Genomic DNA, 22,234 nt, shown 5'->3' with positions numbered 1-22,234 from the left:
TTCAGGACTGCTGGGCCGTGCAGGTTTCTTAACAAAAACCTAGTATGTCATTTGTTCATTAAAGGAAAATTAATTACTCTGACGTGGTTTGGAAGGCAGGCTGCCTTGTGGCGCTTAGTGGTTTTCAGTATGCGGGTACTGTAATGGCGAGGAACACCCAGCTGCCAAAATACAGGTGCTCAGTTATAGATTATCAGAGCCGGGGTTTCCAGGCAGATGTTAACCAGCAGCGGGAGGCAGACACCTCTCTCCCGGGGGTACTGCAGTACGAGATTTGGCCATCTATAACAGGTTGTGGGTTACACTTTTTCCTGAAAAACTTTTAATTCGTTTGTCTTCACACCATCTCCTCCAGAGCAGATTTTCCTCCTTTTTTGTTTGGGGTTTTTTTTTGGTCTGGATCTCTTTTTGGACCTTGTCCTAGCAGAAGACGTATGGGTGCTATGCAGGGCAGTGCTACCGAAGGTGCAAAACGAACCCAGAAAAACCACCTCAGAAGCCCCCCTGAGAGGGGCCGTGTTGCAGAACAGGCCAACTCTTCCAAGTGGGGTCTGGGGTGCGGCGGGAGGTACCACCGGGACACGGGCTGCCTCTGCCAGTGGCCTGCCCGCGGGGCGGTGTGCCTGCTAGCCCCGGGGTGCCGCGTCTGCGGGGCCGCGCTCGGGTGCGGGAGCCCAGCGTTCCGGTGGGCCCGTGTCCCAGGCGGGTGGGCAGGGGCCGGGCAGGGCAAGGGGGCGGGCAGGGACCGGGCAGGGGGTGCCGGCGGGCGGTGCTCGGGGCTGCGGCGCGGATCCGGGGCTGCAGGGGGCGCGAGCGGGCGGGGCGGGGGGCGCGGGGCCGAGCCGCCAGTCCGGTTGGGGCGGGCGCGGGGGAAGATGCCCAAAGCAGCGCTGCCGGGACACCGCGGGGGGCCGAGGCGCCCGGCGCTGGGGTAAGGTCGGGCCGGGGCGGAGGCTGTCTTGGGGAGCGGGCCGGGGGGCTCCGCGCGGGAGCCGAGAGTAGGGCGGCGAGGCAGACTTCCCGCCGGGGCGGAGGGGCGGGACTATATTCCGGCGTGCGCGGGCGGAGGGATCCAGCCGCGGCGGGAGGCGGCGCGGTTGAAGGGGCGGGAGCGGAACCGCGGGGGCGGGCGGAGCGGAGCGGCCGCCTTCGGCGTGGAGGAGGCGGGAGGGCCGCGGCGCGGCGGAGCGCGGAGCGACGCCAGGGCCCGGCGGGCGCCCGCGGCGGCGGAGGCCGCGCTCGGGGAGGGCGGCGGGCGGGAGCGGGCCGGGCCGGGCCGGGCCGGGCCGCGTCGCGTCGCGTCCGCAGCGCCGCCTCCCGGGGCGGGGGGGGAGCAGGAGCCAGCGCCGCCGCGGCGGCGGCGGCGGCGGGGGGCGTCGTGATCGGCCGGAGCGCGGAACAGCGGCCGGCGGGAGGAGAGCGGTGAGGCCGGGAAGAGCCGCCGGCGGCCGGAGCCAGGAGGGAGCGGCCGCGGGCCGGGCTGGGCCGCGATGGAGCGGAAGAGGTGGGAGCGCTCAGCCGGGCCGCGGAGCCTCTGCGTCGGGCCCGAGAGGGGCTCGGGCCGCGCTTCCTTGCGGCGGGATGCCGGGAGGAGACGCCCGCCCGGTGGGAGGCCGGGCCGGGACACCGGGGAAGGCGCCGGCCCCGTCTGTCGCTACAGGTGGATGTGCCGGGGGGCTGGCGGTACCGGGTGGCAGGAGCAGCTGTGCTAACGGGTACCGTAGGGAAGCGCTCTGGGGTCCCGGGGGGGCCTCTGCCACCGCCCCGCCTTGCCGTCAGCGACCTGCCGTGAGGTGACGAGCACCGTGGAACGGGGCAGTGGCCTTTGGGGAACCCCGCTCGTCTGTTCACAGTGGCTTATGCATAGCAAATACTGTTATTTTTGTTGGTGTCAAATAAATAAGGTGTTTGCAAAGTAGCAGGAGTACCGGTGAGAGTTGTTGCCTGCCACCGTGGGGCTCTCATCTGCCGCTTTTTCTGTGTATTAAGGAATTTGGGGTAGGGTGAAGAAAGAAGCATTTGCCTGCCTGCAGTGATGGCTGTTGCTGTAGACGAGAGTCCAGGGCTTAGGATGCGTTATCCTCTTGAGTATTGCTGTTGGGGGAAGCATATGGCTGGGGAGCTGCTTGCTCTGCCTGAAGGATTTCTATTAATATCAGTATGTGTCTCGTATGGCTGTAGGTGGGCCATATGGATCCTTCCTGCACTCATAAGAGGCAGCCTCAGTGCACCCACGAGCTGATGTGTGAAACTCAGGTCCGTCAGGAGCTGGAAGAGCGTAGCAGAAGTTATCCAGGTGTCCTTATCTGGCCTTTCTTGTCAGCAAAATGTTTGCGATCAACTTTCTGCATGTGTTAGGTTTCATTTTTATTTTTTTTTTAATCAGATCATAGCTGTGAGAAAAGCATGCTGTGCCAGGTGGTGAGTGAGCCAGCGGATACCATCCTTGAGAGCTTAGAGCTGGAAGTGCTGGCTCCAGGGCCGCAGCCGGGGAGAGGACAAGACCGCCGGCAGCAGCTAGGGGAGGTGCAGCTGAAAGCTTAAAAGATCCCTGTTTCTCCAAGAACTTTGTTTGTAAAGGTGCAGTCTCAGAGCTGAGCTTAAAAAAGAGGGGGAGAGAGGATAAGTAGCATATTTTTATTCCCAGGTTTTAATGGATTTTCCCTTTATATCAATTTGGACAGAGATCAAAGGTATGATAGGGCCCTGCTGCACTCATTTTTGGTTACTGTTGCATTTTGCATTACCTCAGAGTGGAAAATAGAAGTGTGGCAATTTAGTAATACCTGTGCTATTTCTGCCTGTTGTTTACCTGGATGATTTTTTTTTTTTTTTTTGCTCTGGCTACCCTGAATGTACAGATGCAGTAAGCGTTTGTGGAAAACTGCACGCACAGTTTGGAAACGAGCACTCTCCTCTGCAATCACCTGCCTTGAGAATTAATGCTGAGCCGAGTGGCAGTTACTGCTTATTCCAAACCATTGTTTAGGGCTCCTGTGCTTTCTGTTTGGAGATTTCCTTTAGAAATCCTAAGCACTAGCAGCACGTGCTTTCTGCGTGAAGGTTTCTGTCGAATATGAGTTCTGCTTTGGGCAACAAGACGAATGGATTGTGCCGAGTATGTTCAGCCCGTGAGATGTGAGTCTGTGCGAGCCAGTTGCTGGCTGGAAATTAAACCCCACTCAAGGTGTAAGTCCCTGGGCAGATTTTTAGAAACAGTCTTACAACCTCATGCTGAGCAGCTGTTGATTGTGCAGCAATTTTTTAACTGGAGTGCATTCTCTCATCTGCCTGTGGCATAAAAGTAGGGAAGCTCAAGAGGGTGTCGAGCTTGTGGGCCAAATTCGGAGTGGGCAGGAATGATGCAGGATTTCAGGAAGGGAAGCATATCAGGGATTTTATGAAAGTGACAGGTTGTCTTTGAGAGAGTTTTGGCTACAAAGGCTCTCCTCAAAGTCAGTGTTCTCACCTAGGGGAAGGAGAATTTAGTGCTGCGTTGTTGGCTTTTCTTCATAGTGTTCTTCTGCTGAAGGTTTGATGACCAAGTGTGTGAGACATTTGGGATTGCTGCTCATCTCTGCTTCAAGGAGTTGGCAGCATCGCTGTTCTGGAAAACTGAACAGAACTCTTGGGTGAAGCTTATTTTGTTGTGAATTACCTGTGCAGCAGCTATGTAAAAAGTTGAACAAAACGTTTTTAACACCCTCGCTCTCCCAAGTATATTTTGGTCTCTATATGGGGGGGGGGGGGTGTCCCCCAAAAAAATTGTGGAGGAGAATGCTTTTACTGAGACCATACTTTGCTCTTCCTCAGTTGTTCTGTTTTATGCACAGCTCCCCCAGGGAAGCTCTCGTGATGCTTGAGATGACCCTTCTAAAAACAGCTGGTTATATTTGGGCTCATTCCTGTGTTATGGGACTGCCACTCTTCAGGTTTTTGTTATGCGGTGGGGTGCTTCTGGAAATTTGAGAGGTTTTTTGTGCATTGTGTGTATCAAAGTTGGTTTTGGGAGGTTTTTTGTTGGGTGGTGGGGTTGGGGTTTTTTTGGGTTGGGAGTTTTGGATTTTTTTTTGTGATCGGAGCCCAAGTTACTGAACAAAGACAGCCCCATTGCCCTGTGAGGCAGGGAGCATCCCTTACACAGCAGTGCGGGGCCTCCCTGTGCACGTAAATATTGTTTGGGACCGTTGTAGTGGCAAGGGACAGCTTTGATTCCCTGAGGCTGTTCTGTGCAGAGCCCAGGGCACCTGTTTGCAGAGGGATGGGGAGATGCTGCTGCGTGGATGTGTGAAGATGTGGGATGGGTTCCGGCAGCTGGAGGAGTTCACTGGGGGTTTTTATGTGCGCTGGTGAAAGCTGTGAGATGTCTGTGCTAGCCTGTCCCAGGATAACGGAGTTCTTGGGGTGTGGGACCACCAAGGCAGAACTTAGTGCGGATGCTGCGACCAGGGATAACATGGAGATGATGTGAGAGGCAGAGCATGAGGTGTTCCAGGGTGCGTGTCTCTCCTAGAAAGTGGTGTCAGGGGGCTTGCTGCAGCCTTTGCCTGGAGCACAGCTGGGGAGAGAAGTGCGGCAGGGGGAGTCTGGGGTGGGCTGTGAGCCCCAGCTCCGCGCAGGAGGGAGCCTGGTTGAAAGAGAGAAGGAAAAGCATTTTGCATTATACCCGTCAACCCCACACACCAAGGAAATGAGGTTTTGGGCATATGCTATTTATTGATCATCATTTTTACCTGGGTTATTCCCTTCTCCGTTTCTTTAAAAGGCAGGCGATGCCTGCGTTTGTTCAGGGGTGTGGTGGGGTTTTTTTGTCTTTTGTCCCTTGCTTTCCAAGTTGTACATATCCTGCATAGGCTAAATGGAGAGAACGGAGGGGAGGAGACTTGTGTAATGAGGGAGGAGGAGGAGGGGAGAGGGCCTGGGCTTACAGTTGGTCTCTCCTTAAGAATATGCGGCAGGAAACAAAGGGTGAGCTCTGCATGAGAGCAGCGGGCACCTGGCAGGCCTGGCCCTTCAATAGGCTGCCAAAGCATTCAGCTTAATCCCGCCCAAAAAGTCTGGGAATAACAGCTGAGCATGGTTTGGGTTTGGTCCTAGCACCCCTCCGTCCTCTTCAGGTTCATTTTGTTAGTGCCAAGGCAAGCTGTGCAAGCAGATAATGCGTTGGAGCTTTTGATGGACAAGCATGTAAAATCGTTTGCAACTTTGTGGTTGCCTTGCTTTTCGTAACGTGGTGAAGTGTGAAAGGCCTTAATTCAGGAACCAAGTCCGGCATGCTCACGGTATCAGTGCCTGCTCTATTATTTAGAAGGGGTTGGGTTTGGCAGCTTTGTACCAAGATGTCTCTCTTCTGGGTCTCTTCAAAAGTCTTCGTATATCGAAAACAGGAGTGCAGAGCAAAGCTTTTGCTCTGGAGCGGAAGGAGATAAATTTCATATTTTGTGACATTCAAAGGGCACACAAGCATTTTAACAACGTTTGTATTTCATAAATGTTGGTTTGCCGTTTCTGTGCCTTATGATGTGCAACAAGCAATCCCACTGCTCGAGTTTTGTGGTTTTTTTGGCTGTCTTCCCCCCTCTTTGACCCTCTCGGGTGTCTGTAGGTGCCCTCAGTGGCTGTATCTTACCAAGGATGCTCCTGCCAGAGGGACCCCAGGAGCTCCAGAGCACACCAGCCGCTTCCTTTCTGTCTGTGTTTACTGAGCAAGTTTACTGTCAGCTTTGAGTTGTAGCTTTGTTCCAGACTACAGCTTTGTAGTCTGCCGTTGTTCCAGAGAAGCATGGTATGGTATTGCCTTTTTAAAGACATAATCAGAATAAAAGTTTCTCTTCTGAACATTTCAGTGCTTTTCCTTTGGGCCAAGCTTCCCCAGGAAGAGACAGGACTCTGAGTCATTTCAGGTGGGTTTTTTTTAGATGTATGTGGACTTTAAGAAGCTTTTCAAATCCATTGAAAAAATTACTAGAACACTAGAAAAAATCTGAAGGGCTATGTTCATTTAAAATACTGTCTCTGAGTGTGTCTGTCTCTGTTCTGGAAGTTACGCTGCACTTTTAAGGGCACAATTCACTGTAATGTATTTATTTTAAAATTACTAAGACACTAAACTGTAAATTGGAGCTGTGGATCTTGGAAGAGGAAGCAGTGTCATATTGTTCATACAGTAGGAGTTTCTCTTCTTGACTTCACTGATGGCAGCAATGACTCTGGCCTAAAAGCTGCTGGAGTTGGCTATTCCTCATCCTGGATTGAGGCATATAACTCCCTTTACATTTTGAAAAAGTGGTTTTGAATTTGAGTCTGGACTCAGTCTGTTCCTGTGTATTTATTCCTACTCTGTGTCATCTTCTGGCCTGAGTGTTTGTGCAGCTCCGTAGTGAACTGGTCCAGCTGAGGAATAACCAGTGATAAAGTGTTTCCTCCCCTTTCCCCTACCCTCTAAAGATGCATTATTTTCCCCATTGGTTAACTGTGCATTTACATGAATGCTTTCGTGCTTGAGCAGATCCAGGGCAGGATAAGCAGCTTGGGAGCAATCGGGGCCAGGAGCTTCCTAAGCAGATGCTTTGTGGGGGATGACCACATCATAAGTCCTTTGAGGGACCTTTTTCAGATTTCATGTTTAGTATAATTCATATTAACCTTGTCTCTCAGTTTTTGGAGAGCTTTTAATGCTTTGGTTCTTTCTGGGTTTTTTTAATCTTTTTTTTTTTTTTTTTTTTTGCATGCACAGTCTGACTTGGAGTAATTGGTTTGCCACTGTCCCATGCTAGAAATTCTATGCTTATGCTGTGTTTCCTGACCTTTCCCCTAATAAAGGCTTTAGGGAAGCAGATAATGTGTTGAAAAGAGGCTTTTTCCTTTGAGCTTTTTTTTCCCCTTTGAGAAGACCCTAGAAAGTTTTTCAGTATCTTACCAGTGTGAACACCACCCCAGAGCGGGGTCTGTGCTGCTGAAATAGTTAGTAATACTTCTTACCTCTCATTCTGTGGCAAGTTTATTATTTCAAGTTATTCTTGGCCTTCAAGTAGAAACCTTGCAACAAGTAGCCTGCATTTCTGGCTTCAGGAATAACAGAAGGTAACAGCTCTTAGTCACAGAGCTCCAGCTGTCCTCAGCATTTGAACTTCATTGGCAGGTATACCTGTCTCCAGCAGATATAAGTTGCATTGATACTACTTCGCAGTAGAAGAAATAGAGACTCTAATGTGTAGGTACTGCTTCTAGTCATCTCAAATTCAATGTTTGGATATTGTGAAGTTGCTTTGAATTGAATTGTTGAACTCACGGGTGACACCACTGTGTACAATGAGCAACCTGTAAGGTGACGTCCAGCGAGACCTCACTAACATCTTCTAAATGAGATCCTTGGGACATCGAGAGTGGAGAGTGTTTGTAGGTTAGGGAAGAGATCACCACGCTTCCATGCAATACGGCTGGGGAAAAAAAAAAATGTTCTAACACTGCTAACTGCTCTTTAAAATAAGAAGATGAATAAATGCGGGGGGTGGTAACTGGCATTTTTGGTCTTAAAATGCCTTTCACCCAATTAACCTGTGTGTAATATGATGGATCTATGTAGAGTGAGCCACCAGATGGGTATTAAGATTGAATATGCAAGCTGCAGAAAACCAGAAATGAGAGAAATTAAGGGAACAAAGAGGTGTTATGATGCTGCATGAGAAGTGAAGAATACTTTGTGCTTATTGTGTGCATAGTTCTAGACAGCAGTCATAACACATTGACTTATTTTTGCTTTATGCATAAAAAAATAAAAGCTTACCTAGCAGTGCTCTTTGTAGTGCAAAAGGTTATATTATTTAAAAACAAAACAACAACAATGAGGAATTGGAGTAATTTGCGCCTGCTTGCCAGGTTGTAGTCTTTCATCTGAAACAAGGTGTTTAAAAAGAATCTCCCTTCTGTTTTACCATTAATGGAAAGTTTTCCAAGGTTTTGACACTTTATCTTTGCATCCTTAAGCTTTGTAATTCTTTGCTTTGCAGCTTCTCAGCAGTTAATTCCTGTTCTTTCTCCCTGCTATTGTGTCATCCTGAAGTGTTCAAAATGCTACCAAAAACCTGTAATCAAACCCAAATGTGCTACTCAAGGCAGGGGAAGGAGGGGAATCCAAGGAGATGTTTGTGGTGCTAGTCAAACGTAATGCTCCTGGGAGAAGAAATTATGCTTGAAAATGGGCATTTATTATTTGAGACAACAGAGTGATAAATACAGTGATTGTGCTGATATCTCTCATGGTTATTGCGTGAATTATGCCATGTTCATTTATACCTGGTCTGAATCTTCCTCTTTACATATAAAAACATTTTAACGTGGTCTGCACTTAATTTGTCTCTTCCACAGTAATTGTGTGAAAGAGTTGATATGAAAATATCCATTTAGAGTTTAATGTGACCTTCATTCTTGGAAGTTCAGCACACGTCGTTTTTCATGAAGGAAATAAAACTTGCCTCTCCTGAGTTGCAGCGAGCACTGGTATTGAAGTCCAGAGGATTTTAATTTCCCTCCTTGTTTCTCTTCTGTGGTTTGTTGTTTTGGTTTTTTTTCAGCCCAAGCGGTAAAAAGTTCCGAAGCAAGCCCCAGCTGGCACGCTACCTGGGGAGCTCGATGGACCTGAGCAGTTTTGACTTCCGCACAGGAAAAATGTTGATGAATAAAATGAACAAGAACAGACAGAGGATGCGCTATGACTGTTCCAACCAAGCCAAAGTAAGACTAAGATGCAGCGGCAGCTTTCCCCTTTCTGTCTGCTATTGTATTGGCCAGGCTCCCTCTCAGAACAATACCTGTGATGACATGAAAACTAAACGTTTTGTAATTAATGTATGAAACTTGAGTTGTGTGAGATAAGATCTCTGTTACGGGGTGTCGGAAAAATACTGCAATTCACTGATTCTTCCAGCATACTGATACCATGGAAGAATATTGCAGTACTGCTAAATCTTCTGTATGGAATGCCTGGAGAGAGGGCTGGCATCTTTTTCTCTTCCCCTCCCTGATGTGTGAGGTTGCCTTCTCCAGCATGATCTCCTCAGAGCCCCAAATCTCCAGCTGACTCCTGTGGCTGTGCAGCAGCTCTTCTCTGCTCTGACATTTGGCTTGGGGGAAGATGGAAGAGTGGCATAGGGCAGCAGGGATGAGGAGGTAACGCAGTCTCCCACGAGCGACTCCCAGGACCTGTCGCTAGGCCATGCTGGTGTATCGGCTTTAGAATTGATCTAAGGAGGAGATGCGTTTTGGGCAAAAAGGTGAAGAGACAAGAGGATGGCGAGACCTATTTGTAAAACAAAATAAAAGTCCTGTGTTTGGCACCTGCTAATTTTGATTGTTAAGGTTTAGTTGGTATTACAGTGCCATTGGTATACAGCCTGTCTGGATAGATTGGCTCAAGTCGTTCTTGAGTATCTTCGCTGGATGCTAAAAGCTTTTTCAGAACCCAAAAGCTTATGCTATGCACCTAAACATTAAATGTAGAAAATAGCATAGTGCTTATTTTCTAAATATGTCAGTGAGTCAAGAATCATCATCAAAGTGATTGGAACACTTACTTAGTGCTAGGTGCTGTAGTGATATTCCAAAAGAAACGTGCCTTGCTGCAGGGACCAGCAGCTAACACACACCTCATAGGCTAAAAATTCTGCCTGAACCGTTCAATAAATGGACAAATAGTTATTATTGGCTTAGAAATGGATTAGTACACAGATGATTCAGAATGATATTTGTCCTGAATGCATCTTTGCTACATCTCATGAATAAGTATGTTAAGCAGACACGGTGTCGGCGTCCTCAAGAACAAAGTATGTCCTACAGCCATTTCAAGACTTGGATGTTAGATCTCTGGAACGAGGAACAGTCTTCCTGTGTTTCCGCTAACATAAAATGCAGTCATGTAGTGAAAACTTGATTGTTGTGAGCTCCATTTAAAAACTGAGTTTTGTTAAGAACTGAAGGTAAAAAGAAACAATCAAGGTTCCAGCTATATTGATTTGTTTATCCAGTGTCCACAACTGGATTTAAACAGAACGTTTAGAATGGTTTCTGGATTCACAAATCAGCCTCTATATCCCACATCATAATCTTTCTAATTATTACAAACACTGTATCAAAATCTTTGGGTTTAGTGATCTACAGGTGGCTCGTCAAAGTGCAAGCTTTGTGTTCTGACTCCTGAATCCTGTCAAAATTGGGATAAAACCAATGAGTATAAACTAGAATGAGAGGAGGCTAGTATGTCAAGTAGAATGTGAAAGAGTGGAAAACTTACTTTAGTTTTGATAGGTCTAAGGCGAGATTTGAGTGTAGCAATGCATTTTTAGCAGTCTAAGCTATATAGCTTGAGATCAGACAAGTTTTCTAGTCTGTGAACTCTTCTTTTCCCTGCTGTACATCTTTATGGCTGTAGTAGCATTTTAGCAAATTGAAAATATTTTTGTGGGGTTTTTCCCCTCCTTTTGTTTGAAATTTTTAGGGTAAGCCTGATTTGAACACAGCACTGCCTGTCCGACAGACAGCCTCCATATTCAAACAACCTGTCACAAAGATCACAAACCATCCCAGCAATAAGGTGAAGAGTGATCCTCAGAAAGCTGTGGACCAGCCCCGCCAGGTAAGGCTTGCAGCTCAGTAGCTTCTTCTCCAGAACTAAGCAGCTCCTTGTTTTGCTGCTGGGAGGGTGACAGATTAAACCACTTAAATTTTGCGATGCTGAACAAATAGTCCGTGGCAATTGGAAGTCTCTGATGTTTCAGAAGCAATAATTTACAGTGCTCCTAGCTTCTAAAATCGGAACACAACCCATTTCCAATACATAGTTAATTTGCTGTCTGTATAACTAGACTCCAACCTTTGTTTAGATTACAATTATGTTGTAGTTAAGCCTTCATTTCCTTAATGCTGAAATTAAGTATTATCTACAAATTTAGACAAATGTCATAACCGCTCTAGGGGACATTTGCATTGTAATTAGAATCACTGTCAAATGTTCCAAGTGTATAAGAATTGTGTTTCAAGAAATCCCTCTTCCTGTACGGACCACGTACAACATGGTGTTTGTGATGTAGTGCAAGGGACTGTACCCCCTGCGTGGGCCTGTTTTTCAGATGCGGGTATCATTAGTAGTTAACTCTACCCGTATGAATAAGGTCATAAATTTGCTTGCAATGTCATTATTAATACAGAATGAAAGTGTTTTTCTTACCATTCTGTGTATTTGCAAAGAGAATACACCAAAATTAAAATGCTTTGGCTTAATTTCATCTAGTGAAGGGATGTGAAAAGTGTGCTTAGGACAAGTGTGGCTTTGAAGTTGGGCACTGGCAAAATAATGTATCTGTTCAAAGCAGCCTTTGGAAGGCATTCTAATTTCATTAATATTACCTAGAGTTGATAGCCAGTTGCCTCCAGAGCTCACACCAGGGATTCTGTGAATCTTTTCCTGTAGTGAGTCCATCTTTACACCTGTTGGCAAACTAGATGTTCAGCTTCGTTAGTCTGTTTGGATGCAGTCATCGGTATCAATTATCAGTATATTTTAAAATCTTTGAGGTCTGGTGGAATTGAAATATATCATCCCAAGAGGGAAAGTGATTTCAATAAAATTTAAAAATACCTTATAAAGTACCCACCTCTCACACTGAAAACCTTTTCCGCAAACTTAAAAACTACCTTTCTGAAGTGAGAGGGGTTCTATTTGCAATGGAATCCGATGGTTTGTTTTGTTGGTTGGGGTTTTTTTGTTGGTTTTGTTTTGGTTTTTTTTAAACAGGTTGGTGGGCTTTTAGCATGGTTTCCTAAGGAAGTAGGGCATGTGTGTTCATAGTGTTGTTGCTGTTCCTATAAACCCCTTAACTAGTTAAGACGAAAGAGGACACTAAAGGTATGACACTGATATGCAAAACACTGAGCTGGATAGAGGTTTGCATCCTGTTGTGGAAGAGATTGATGGGTGGATGTGCGAGTGCAGTCTGTTAGACAGCAGAGATCGGCCCTGCTACACAAGGGTGTGGTGATCGGACCTACGTTACTACTTGTTGTAATGCAGCTTCCTAGACTCTGCTTGTGCTTCCCTTATGTAATCCTTTTGCCTTTCTATGACAACATTGGAGTCTGTTTTCTGAAAAGGTTTTTAGATATGTATGTGTATATATGAAAACATATATGTATATGCTATCTGTATAAAAATATACACATATTGGTTTATATATTTCATTTTCTATTATGTAGCACAGGATAGGGCAGCCTTGTTCTTTCTCTGCATTTTACATCTAAGAGTCTGTTAAATTAAAACATTAAAATATTTTACTGGACTGTTGTATATTTTAACGTCTGGTCAGCAGCCTTCAGATGTTTCTTCAAAATTTGAAAGCAGTGCAAGTCCCATTATGCACTGACCTAAAATTCACCGACGGGAAAGTCATAGGCTGGAGAATATCCAGCCCATGTGTTTTGGCTGTGACTGTCCTTGTTCCCCTTGTTGGGAGCTGGCAGTTGGACAAGTAACGTGAGTTCAGTTGCACTCAGATTTTGACAGGCATAAAAAGGGGATGTGTGTGGACTGTTTGGGCTAAATTCTTAGTTTATCAAAATCCAGATAAAATTGCTTTCTTGCAAGACAAATGGTACTCCAGGTATTCATTGATCCCCCTTATAGATTGAGAGTTGAAGGTGTATCCAGATATAGTATCTGGATATCGCGTTCATGTGTTCTTAAGCTTGAGGAGGACCGATGATTCAAAATACAGTAAAGGACTAGACATAGCTGTTCTCGTGAGAAACTGCTGGAGAGGAATAATATAATGCTTTACCTTGGAAAGAGCTTAGATACAGTTCTTTCATCCTTAACTTCTGTGGTATATGTGAGACAGCAAGAGAGGAATAGGAGTGTAAAAAAGGCTGTCCCACACTATGTGTGCTTAGATGAAAGCCAGCAAGCTTTGCCTTGCTGTTCCGCTTCAGAAGCAATGAAAGTACCAGTCTCTGGAAGAAAAGAAAGTCTTTTTCAAGGCAGCAGATCAGGACAGAGTTGTTGTGGGACTGATTGGCAATGAGGAGTGCTCCCTGCTGTCAGACAGACAGACAGACCCCTTCTATAGTAAATCCAATATAAAGTTGTTTGCAGCAGTGTTCTTCCCTCTTTTGATAGTAAGCAGGTGCTTTGTGTAGTTGTCAATTCCATTTCTCTGTTTTGTGCCAATAAACACTTTCTTTGATGTCAGCTCTTCTGGGAGAAGAAATTAAGTGGACTGAATGCTTTTGACATTGCAGAGGAGCTGGTGAAAACAATGGACCTTCCAAAAGGTTTACAAGGTAATCGAAGTCTGCCCTTAACTGCAGGGGTGGCATTTTGATACCAATCAGCGGTGATCTGAAGTTTTTGTGTTTGACCTCCTTGTTCTCCTCAGTGCTGTGGGCCATTCCTGCTTCAGCAGGAATTGTTAGTACTCTGACTTGGGAGGTTCGGTGCCCTTCGTCTGCATGGGATACTGAAGCAAAGCTGCTTGACTTTTTTTTTTTTTTTTCTGTTGTTGTTCATTTTCCAGAAGCAGAATGGAAACAGCTTCCATTCCCAATTTGGTGGTTTTTTTTGTGTAACAGAATGAGGAATTGATCTAGATTTAAATAATCTTGGAGAAAGTTGTACAGGTGCTGTTAGAAGTGTTAAGGGCTGAGATTTATGTTGCATTAGCTTTCTAAATGACAGTACGTGCTTTGCCATTAAACTTTAAATAATACCTGTTATCCTGATTTGCTGTTCTTTGTCTTGTACAATGTTGATTATTGCTTTCCTCCCACTTGCAGGGGTTGGACCTGGTTGCACTGATGAAACCCTTCTCTCTGCTATAGCTAGTGCTCTGCACACTAGCACTATGCCCATCACCGGACAGCTGTCTGCGGCCGTAGAGAAGAATCCTGGAGTTTGGCTAAACACCTCACAGCCACTTTGCAAAGCATTTATGGTGACAGATGAAGATATTAGGTATTAACTAGAAATATCACTTACTGTCTTGGAACAAGGTTTCTTGTGGTAAAACAGTACCCCCTTTTGTTTTTTTAATGGTAAGTTTAAATGTCTGATGGAGCACTATGGCTTGCTGAATTAATTTGAATGCTTCTGTATCAGTAGAGTAGAAAAAAAAAGTTACACGAAGCTGCTCTTGTGCAGGCATGTCCTTAAAGCCCATTATGTTTTTATTTTGACCGTGCTCAGTTAACACTCTGAGGTTTCAGGTTCATATCTGTTTTTCATGTCAGGGTACATTTCCTTTTATTGAAAACGGTGTCTGAGTTTGAGTAACCTTGATTAAGGCACCCCTAAGAAAAGAAGAGACTGGAGAAGTCCTGAGCGATGTGGTTGGATTCTCTTCGCCTTACTCTGTGCCAGTGCAGGACCAAATAAAAGCACTAAGTGCTGTGGTGGCAGTGAACAAGGATGCAATTTATTTAGGTACAGCTTGCTTTCAGTAATGAATTATATTGCTAAATCAAGACTGGTCAAATTCAGCTTTAAGCACTTGACAGAGAACTGAATATACTAAAGACACTAACCTGAAAGCACATTACTTTGCATTCATTAACAGCGTTTAAAGGTAGTAATTGTTTTGACTGTTTGATAAATCTCTTTGAATTACAGGATGACTTTTTTTGTGCTTGATTTATACGTGAATGGCAAGGAAAAATTGTCTGTTTATAACTGCGTGATTTCCTGTGGCTGAGATGAAATAGGAGTCCCACGAGCCACAGATTGTTGATCAAATCTTTGTTTTACTATGATTTTGACAGAAAAGGAGCTGTAAAATTTAAGGTTGTGACTCAAAAGGAGAATGAGCAAAGAGATTGAAAAGGTCAGAAACATAATTTTCTCCAGTCTCATTTTAGGAAATCTGAGCAGGGTTGGCTGACTACGAATTAAAAAAAAAAAAATCACCTGTTAAATTAGGCAAATTTCAGTGAGAATTAAAAATGGTACAATCAATGGTAAGGACTTGTAAAAGAAAATATTGGACAACTTTTTGAAGTGTTTCTTTCAGCTTCACTTATAATACCAGGTAATTTTTTACAATGCAGTTCTTAAAGGGGTCTTTCAAAGCCATGTTTGTCTGCCCAGCCTCGTGTACGAGGGATTTAAGATTCCTTTTCCATGAAAGAGCCGGCTTTGAGGATTGATGTCAGTGTTCATTGATTTGGGGCAGGAAGCAAGAGGAGCTGGTGCAGCAGGTGAGGAAGAGGCTGGAGGAAGCCCTGATGGCTGACATGCTTGCCCATGTGGAGGAAATAGCGAGAGATGGGGAAGCTCCTTCAGAGAAAGAAGGGGGCGAGGAAGAAGGAGAAGAGGAAGAGGAGGAGGAGGAGCAGGACCATGACCAGGAGATGGAGAATGTATAGTCCAGGTAATGTGACAGCAACCTTTCTCACCTAAAAACTATACTTTGTCAAAGGCAAAAATGTTTTCAGAAGGAATCTTAGTATATACTGACAAATCTTTGCTTTTTGACATGCACTTTTAAAGGTGTAGTAGCCACGCTTTCAGGAAAAAAATCAAGTTATTTTGATGTGTGTGATTTCTGGCGAGTGATTGCATTGTCATGGAGTGTTCTGGGCTTTATGTCTGTGTCAGATGGGCTAAACGTGTAACCAGAGCCTGTAGGTAAGTGCTTGAAAGATTCTATCTTGAAAGTGGATCAGTTCTTAGAAAATTATTTGGTTTGTGATGTCAGTTTTTCCCCCTACTTACTTATTTATGCCAGAGGACACTGGGCAGAAAGGATGGTCCATCTTACAGACTCAGTTGCTCCCCCATCTGCCTTTTTCTCTCACTTCTGCATTTTTAGTACACATTTTCTTGCAGGGTATATTAGAGGGCACATTTGTGGAATTTTTTAAATAATATTTGTGAAAGGTTAAAAAAAGACAACTTGACCATCAAAAGAGGGAAGCTGCTAAAAAACTTTATAGGTGGTGGGAATTTATAAACTGAAAGTAACAGAAGAACATTTATATTCAAAATCTGGAAACATCTGAAGAGTTTAAGATAATGTAACAGTAGTAACTACAGGCTTCACAGAGATGTGCTTTTACATTGTGTATCCCTTAAAAGTATCACAAAGGACTTGCTTCTTGTTTTCACGTCAGACTTTTACTTGTGCAGTGGAACTTACTTGTGCAGTGGAACTTTCTAAAGGTGGAACTAGAATTTTTTTTATTGTCCTGTAAACCAAAATAGCTCTGAATAATGAATCATTACTGTATAGTGATGCAGAAAACCCCCAGATATCTAAAGCCAAGTCAAGATGCACCAAAAGGAGTTCCCTTAAATGTTGTGTATTGCACTACATAGGGACGGCGCACCGTGCTACGAAGCAGAGTTTTTCCTTGCTCTGTTCTTTTGATGTAACTAACCCTAGCCCGGAGCACTGTGTGTATCGTGAGTGCAGCTCATGGGATGAGACGAAAATGGAACTTGCCGATTTCAATTTTTGATCGTTTTAAGTTTTAGCCTAAGAAAAACAATTAGTGTTCTGTCACTGAAATAGGATAGACAGTACCCTGGGTGCTTCACTCCAGAGCCTGTGAGGCAAGAAGCAAGAATGTGGAGGGGGAAAAAAAAAGAATTTTTAGGATGAATAGCAGAAGAAAAGAAAAGGCCCTTTGGAGGGAATGGCAGCTGTGTTTCAGGTAAAAGGAAGGATGATTTATGTTAAGCAATCCTTCAAGCTGGAAGGTTGATTGTAACATGAAATCTGTTTGCCTTTGGGAGATGCCATCTTATATATCTGGGCCCTCTCTATTTTCCTGTTTTACCACACCACTAACAGTAGCTTTATTTGGACAGTGAGTATCTTGCATTCCTTTCTACTGCAGAGGTCTGGCAACAGCAAAGAACTAGAACAAACTGCTGTAGGTGAAAACCAGGAGATAATGAAATGGATGCTTTATTCTTTTAAGGGATCACTTGCTATAAAGATATAAAAAGTTCTTACTGACTTACAGAATCTCTTCTTTTTTTTTTTTCTTTTTTTTTTTCTCCTAGGGAGTTCCATCTAAGAATTCCCAGTATAAACCCTATCAGCAGGGTCAGCACAACTATTTACAAAGCCAAGAGTGTCTGCCGAGTATATTGCACCAACAATCCAACTGTACCTGTGAGCATTTTGATGTACGCTTCAGGAAACGTTGAGGAGCTGATGGCTCATTAATTGCTGGGTAGTTTTGAAGATGGAACTTGACTAAACTCCACTCCCCCTCCTTTTTCTAAAGGGGTAGGGTAATCGGGAATGCGAAAGTGGGAGGGAATAAAGGAACATAAAATGGTGGGAGGGAAAACACTAGGAACCAAATTTCCTGTCTCTTTTTTTTTTTTGTTGTTGCTGTTGTGGGTCAGTGATAGGTGACACATTTTTAAGCTTTTTTTATCAAAATACCTTTAACGATGACCCATAGAAACAATTTTCTCTCTAACACAAGTGAGAGAGATGCTGTTTCACTCCTTGGCTACTCTGCTGTAGGCTATCTGTTTGTACCAGACTGTAGGGAGGTCATTTTATGTTGTGGATTGTCATTCCATGTGTCAATTTGGGTCACTGAATTTCCTTTTCCTCGCAAGACCACATTGGTCTTGGAAGTGTAGTCTCAGAGATAAACTGCCAGTGCCTCTTCCACCTGAGGTTTTGATAAGTAGGGGAAGCTACACTTGAGGAATTGGTCTTACATCAATGGCAATCGGTTTTTAGTTAGTTCCAGCACCACACCGAATGTGCTGCCGTGCACGGCAGCGATACGGGGTTGTGTGTACGTCCAAGCGTAGCCGAATAGACTTTCGAAGATAAATATACCCGCTCCGTGGTATATTTTGTTTTGGTTTAAGTCCAGTCAGAAGGACCTTCTCAACTCGGAATGGAAGGATGACTCATTTCTGACTGACAATGAGGAAAACTTCCTCCTTTCTCTTCTGGTGCCAAGAACCCCGACCTCTGTCTCTGTGTGTGAGGAGGGAAGGGGATCCATTCCAATAGGTGTGTCTACACATCTGCTTTTGTGTGCAGTAATGTTCTGACCTCTTTTAAAACAAGAAAGGAAAAAGGTTGATTTTTCTATAATATCTAAAAACGAATTTAAAGCTTTTTATTAAGTATTAAATCTTTCTTATTTGCATGTGCGGTGAAGTGACCAGCATTTTGTGTCCAAAAATGAAATGATGTGAAACCTGCCTTAATGTGTTTATAAGTATTTGGCTTCACCATCGGTACCTTGATTGATTCCTCAGTCTCTTCTAGTACATCTGTGAGCATATTGGGGTAACTTGTGGCTAAAAATGGATTTATCTGGGGAGGGAGGATATGGAGAGGGGAGGAAGACGGGAGTTTATAGCTTGCAGAATGTGTTGACTAAGATGCAAAAGTTATCTTAGTCTTCGGGTATCCATTGCGTAATTCATGCGTGGACATCTCAGCTGAGAGTACGGTATGAAGTGGTGGATTAAATACTGTGCCACTAACCAATTGTACAAGTTATTGGTATCCCAAAACTTGGGGAAGAAAGTAGCTCCCAGAGCCTTTATCATGTAGGAATGATTAGCAGTGACAGCAAGGGACCAGGGGAATTGCCTGGAAAGTAATAGCCTTTGGGAGTAGTTCAGTTTAGTGATCTGAATAGGTTTAAGCTCCTTGAAAATATCCCATGCCAAAGTGATTGATACTATATTAACTCTTTTCTTAAAGATTTGAAAATACAAAATTCTTTGATATTGCTCATTTGGAGTACTGCAAGAAGACTGAATTGTACTTTGCTGCTGCTCTGCCAGGTATTTCTTTGTGGAACCTTACCTGGTGCTGCAGCCAGTGAAAGTTATTTTCCTTTTTGAACAGTCTGTTATGGTTATTATTCTGTAAATCTGTCCTCTTGTAATTCATTGCGTTGAATTAAATGTTTCTCACAAAGCAGAGATTCTTCTAGTCTGTGTCAAGCCCCTACCTAGAGTTTTTGTGCTATGCCCCTTCCAGTTATTTCAGCGGAGATGCTCTTTCATTTTTGCTGTGGGCTCCATTCTGAGATTTGGATCTTGATATTTGGGACCCATCAGGGGAATAGAGAGTGAAACTTGTGGAAAGCCAGTTCATTCTTGCTGCAGAGTCCTCCTGTGTCCTCACTGAGTAAGAGACTGCTGAGGCGTGCTGTCTAACGGGCAAGTTGCTGATCTGGTCCTTTGAATCTCAACTCTAGCAGTTTATAACCCATACTAGAGGTGTTCTTTTGACCATGGCAATCTTGTTCTGACACCATTTCTTTTTTAAAACTTGTTTAGTATTTAGCGATGTCTGTCTTTACTTTTACTTGAATCTGTGTAAGCATACGTAGCACCAGAACTTAGATGATCGAGATGTTGATACTAATATTTTGATGCATTGAATATCAAGTTTAAATTGCTGCCAACTTGTGTGCCAACTCTTTTGTTTTCACCACTCTACTTCCCCTGTTCAGCTGTCTGTCTTTCCTTCAGTCCTTTAAAAAGTTTATTAATATTTTAATTCATATGGAGGAGTTGATTGTTCAAAGTACCGAAAAGGGTCCCAGGACTCCTGTCACATCCAAAGAAACTTAAATAACTTTATCTGCTTATCAAGACAGGTAAGTAAATAAAATATTCATTTTAAATGAGCCTGATGTCTTTCTCATGTTGTTGCAATAACAACTGGATTAGTTTGTCTTATCACAGCCTACTGCCATGGACACGACTGATGGGCATGTAGTGGTCTGCTATCACTGAATATATCCCCAAGATGGAGAAAGCAGTTGTTACTTGAGGTATATCTTGTTGAGCAGATGATTAGTAAAGAACACGCTGAAAGTAGTTTGAGAGAAATTGGGGCAAAACGTACCTTTTATTAATATACAGCAATTGTTACATGAGAGTATATTAACAGTGGCATTGTCTGTCGTTTTGTCTGAGGTCAAGTTCATCTGCTTAGAGAAGTACTAGTGAGGGGATGTTTTTGAAACAGGTAATTCTTTCCATCAATGGTAATGGCACCTTCCTGTTGCCCTCTAAATGTTATAAATGTGTGTAATATGGAGCTGCAATGTGAAATAGCCTTAGGTTTGTCCTGCATGCTGCTTGCGCTGGTAAGCTATTTTGATTTTTTTTTTTTCCTACTAAAACAATAGTACCAAGCTCTGTGGATGGATAGTTATGTTGCTATAGTTTAATCCTCTTTGGAGATAATATATAAGCATATTCTAATGGCCCTTATGCTGCTTCGCTAAGGGGTAGGATCTTGTCCCGTACAGTGAAGGTTCTGCATCTTTTCCTGTAGACAGTGTAATTTTGGATACATACCACCTGAGTTCACAAAAGCTACATTTCTTATGCTGTGTCATGCTCAGTCAGGTTTTTCTTGTTTTAACAAACGGCAGCTTGCCTAATTCTAGAGGGCACTGGTTGGAGGAGATGGGGGATGGACTGGTTTGGTTGATGTTGGTAGATAGGATGAAAACCTTCGAAATGCCATTTTACTCTGCAAAGGTAACTTTGTAAAAAGAGACTCCTCATTATTTAAAACTTCTGATTTTTATCTTCTGCAAATAGTGTTGGAGCTGTTCCACTAAGAAGGCTCAATTTTTTTTCTCTGTTTTTGTTTTGCAAAACTAACAAAGTTAAACGGAATGTCATTATCTCTCTCTTTGTCTTACCACTGCTGTTTTTATTTTTACTGAATTCTAGTTGGATGAAATTTTGTGCGATCAATAAAAATCACCCGTTTGCATGGATATTGGTACAGTCTGGATTGGGCTTGCAGAGCTTTTTTAGGTAGTTCTGCCCAGGAAAAATTAGCTTGATTCACATCTGAAATTGAACTTGCTGAACTGGCTGTTGAGCAAGGAAAGGGAGGAGTTTTCTTGCTTGTAAACTGAGCACATCAGGAAGGAAAAATAGTCATGAATGACATGGCTGGACCCTGGGAATGTAGGCAAGTTAAACCCCGCATATGGAAGCTTTGGTGTCGTGGCTGCAAGTTGTTTTCTAGTGATAGTACTACATAAAAAAATCTTTAGGAAGTTAGAACTCGTGGATAAATGTACACTCTTCTACTTCCCATGTGAAAGGAAGCCAGCTGAAGTTAACTTTCCAAATCAGAAACCTGTTTTCATCAGTAAAACACATTTTAGTTACTTTGGGAACTGAAAGCATGCACCGTGTACAAGGCAGACTCTGCTGAATGAAAGCTTTTCATCAATGCTAGTTTATCGGCTACTGGTAGAGGTAATTTTGCTTCTTTATAGCTCCAAGAGACTGTCCTACTGCTCTCTTCTATAAAGTAAAAAAAAAAAAATAAAAGTTGAAGGTGAGTATGAGTGAAAGTTTAAAAAAAGAAAAAAATTACATGTATTTTGCAGCTGTCTTGCTGAAAACTAATCTTGTACAAGCTGGCTTTGGTAATTTGAGGAAGAGAGGGAAGGGGTAGCAGGCTATCCTGTTAGAAGTTTCGTTGTGTCAAATTAGATTTTGTGCCAGGCCTGTGAAAGGCACCCAGCTGCACAGCTGAAGGCTGCATCCGTGTATTTTAAATGACTTTAAATTCACTGATGCTACTGTACCTTCTACAGAGCTGTGGGGTCATTCTGTCTCTGTAGTATGTGCTGTGTGGCCATAGAGTAGCAGTCTCCTTGGTTTAAGACTTTATCCTTCAAAACAGACAAGCTGTTCATCTGAAGGTTTTTCCCAGGCCTATTTCTGTGGTTGAATATTACTTGTAGTCTCCTATCCTTACATTTCCTGACCTAATGCTTACTCATCCCTATCTAACTTTGTCTTGGCTCCTGCTTATCAACTTCTAATTGTTCTTTTAAGATCATTATGAAATATATTCTTGCCTTTCTTCCCTCCTGTTTGCCATTGAATGTTACCTCGGTGGCAACCGTAACACTTCTGTATGTGGGAAGGTACTTTAGCAACTTACCCCGATGAAAGAGAATGGCAGTGCCCAACCCGACGGCTCCTTCTGGGCTCCCCAGCAGCACTTAAGCATTCAGAGCAACCGTTGCAAATGGCGAGAGGCCCTGGCACCTCAAATGCAAAGTCTTTGCACTTTAAAGAAGTGTGGCCGTGTTGTCTGCACCTGGATTCCTCGCTACCTTCTGTTAGGATCTGTTCCTGGGGTCTAATAACCTGCCTACACGCTCAGCTCTTCCTTTCGACTCTATACCTGGTTGCTTGTTT

The 22,234-nt window shown here is 43.9% G+C and overlaps 1 protein-coding gene across 3 annotated transcripts; it reads left to right on the top strand.

Annotated features, from left to right (window-relative positions):
* Nucleotides 1–839: 839 nt before the first annotated feature.
* MBD3 (methyl-CpG binding domain protein 3) lies at nt 840–18,959 on the top strand. 3 transcript variants are annotated; one of them, XM_075736231.1, is made up of 8 exons: nt 840–931; nt 5,847–5,903; nt 8,574–8,733; nt 10,493–10,630; nt 13,239–13,329; nt 13,822–13,999; nt 15,213–15,410; nt 17,051–18,959. In XM_075736231.1, the coding sequence occupies exons 1-7, from the start codon at nt 876–878 to the stop codon at nt 15,403–15,405; spliced, it is 873 nt and encodes a 290-aa protein (XP_075592346.1). In that variant the 5' UTR covers nt 840–875; the 3' UTR covers nt 15,406–15,410; nt 17,051–18,959. The 3 variants fall into 3 exon arrangements, with proteins under 3 accessions (XP_075592346.1, XP_075592347.1, XP_075592348.1); XM_075736232.1 differs by lacking the exon at nt 840–931 and adding an exon at nt 1,336–1,504; XM_075736233.1 differs by lacking the exon at nt 840–931 and adding an exon at nt 1,517–1,660.
* The last annotated feature ends 3,275 nt before the right edge of the window (nt 18,960–22,234 follow it).

The sequence above is a fragment of the Balearica regulorum genome, chromosome 26, assembly GCF_011004875.1.
Source record: "Balearica regulorum gibbericeps isolate bBalReg1 chromosome 26, bBalReg1.pri, whole genome shotgun sequence".
NCBI classification, from domain to species: Eukaryota; Metazoa; Chordata; class Aves; order Gruiformes; family Gruidae; genus Balearica; species Balearica regulorum.
The sequence above is the reverse complement of the archived record's forward strand: the minus strand, read 5'-3'. Positions and strand labels throughout refer to the sequence as shown.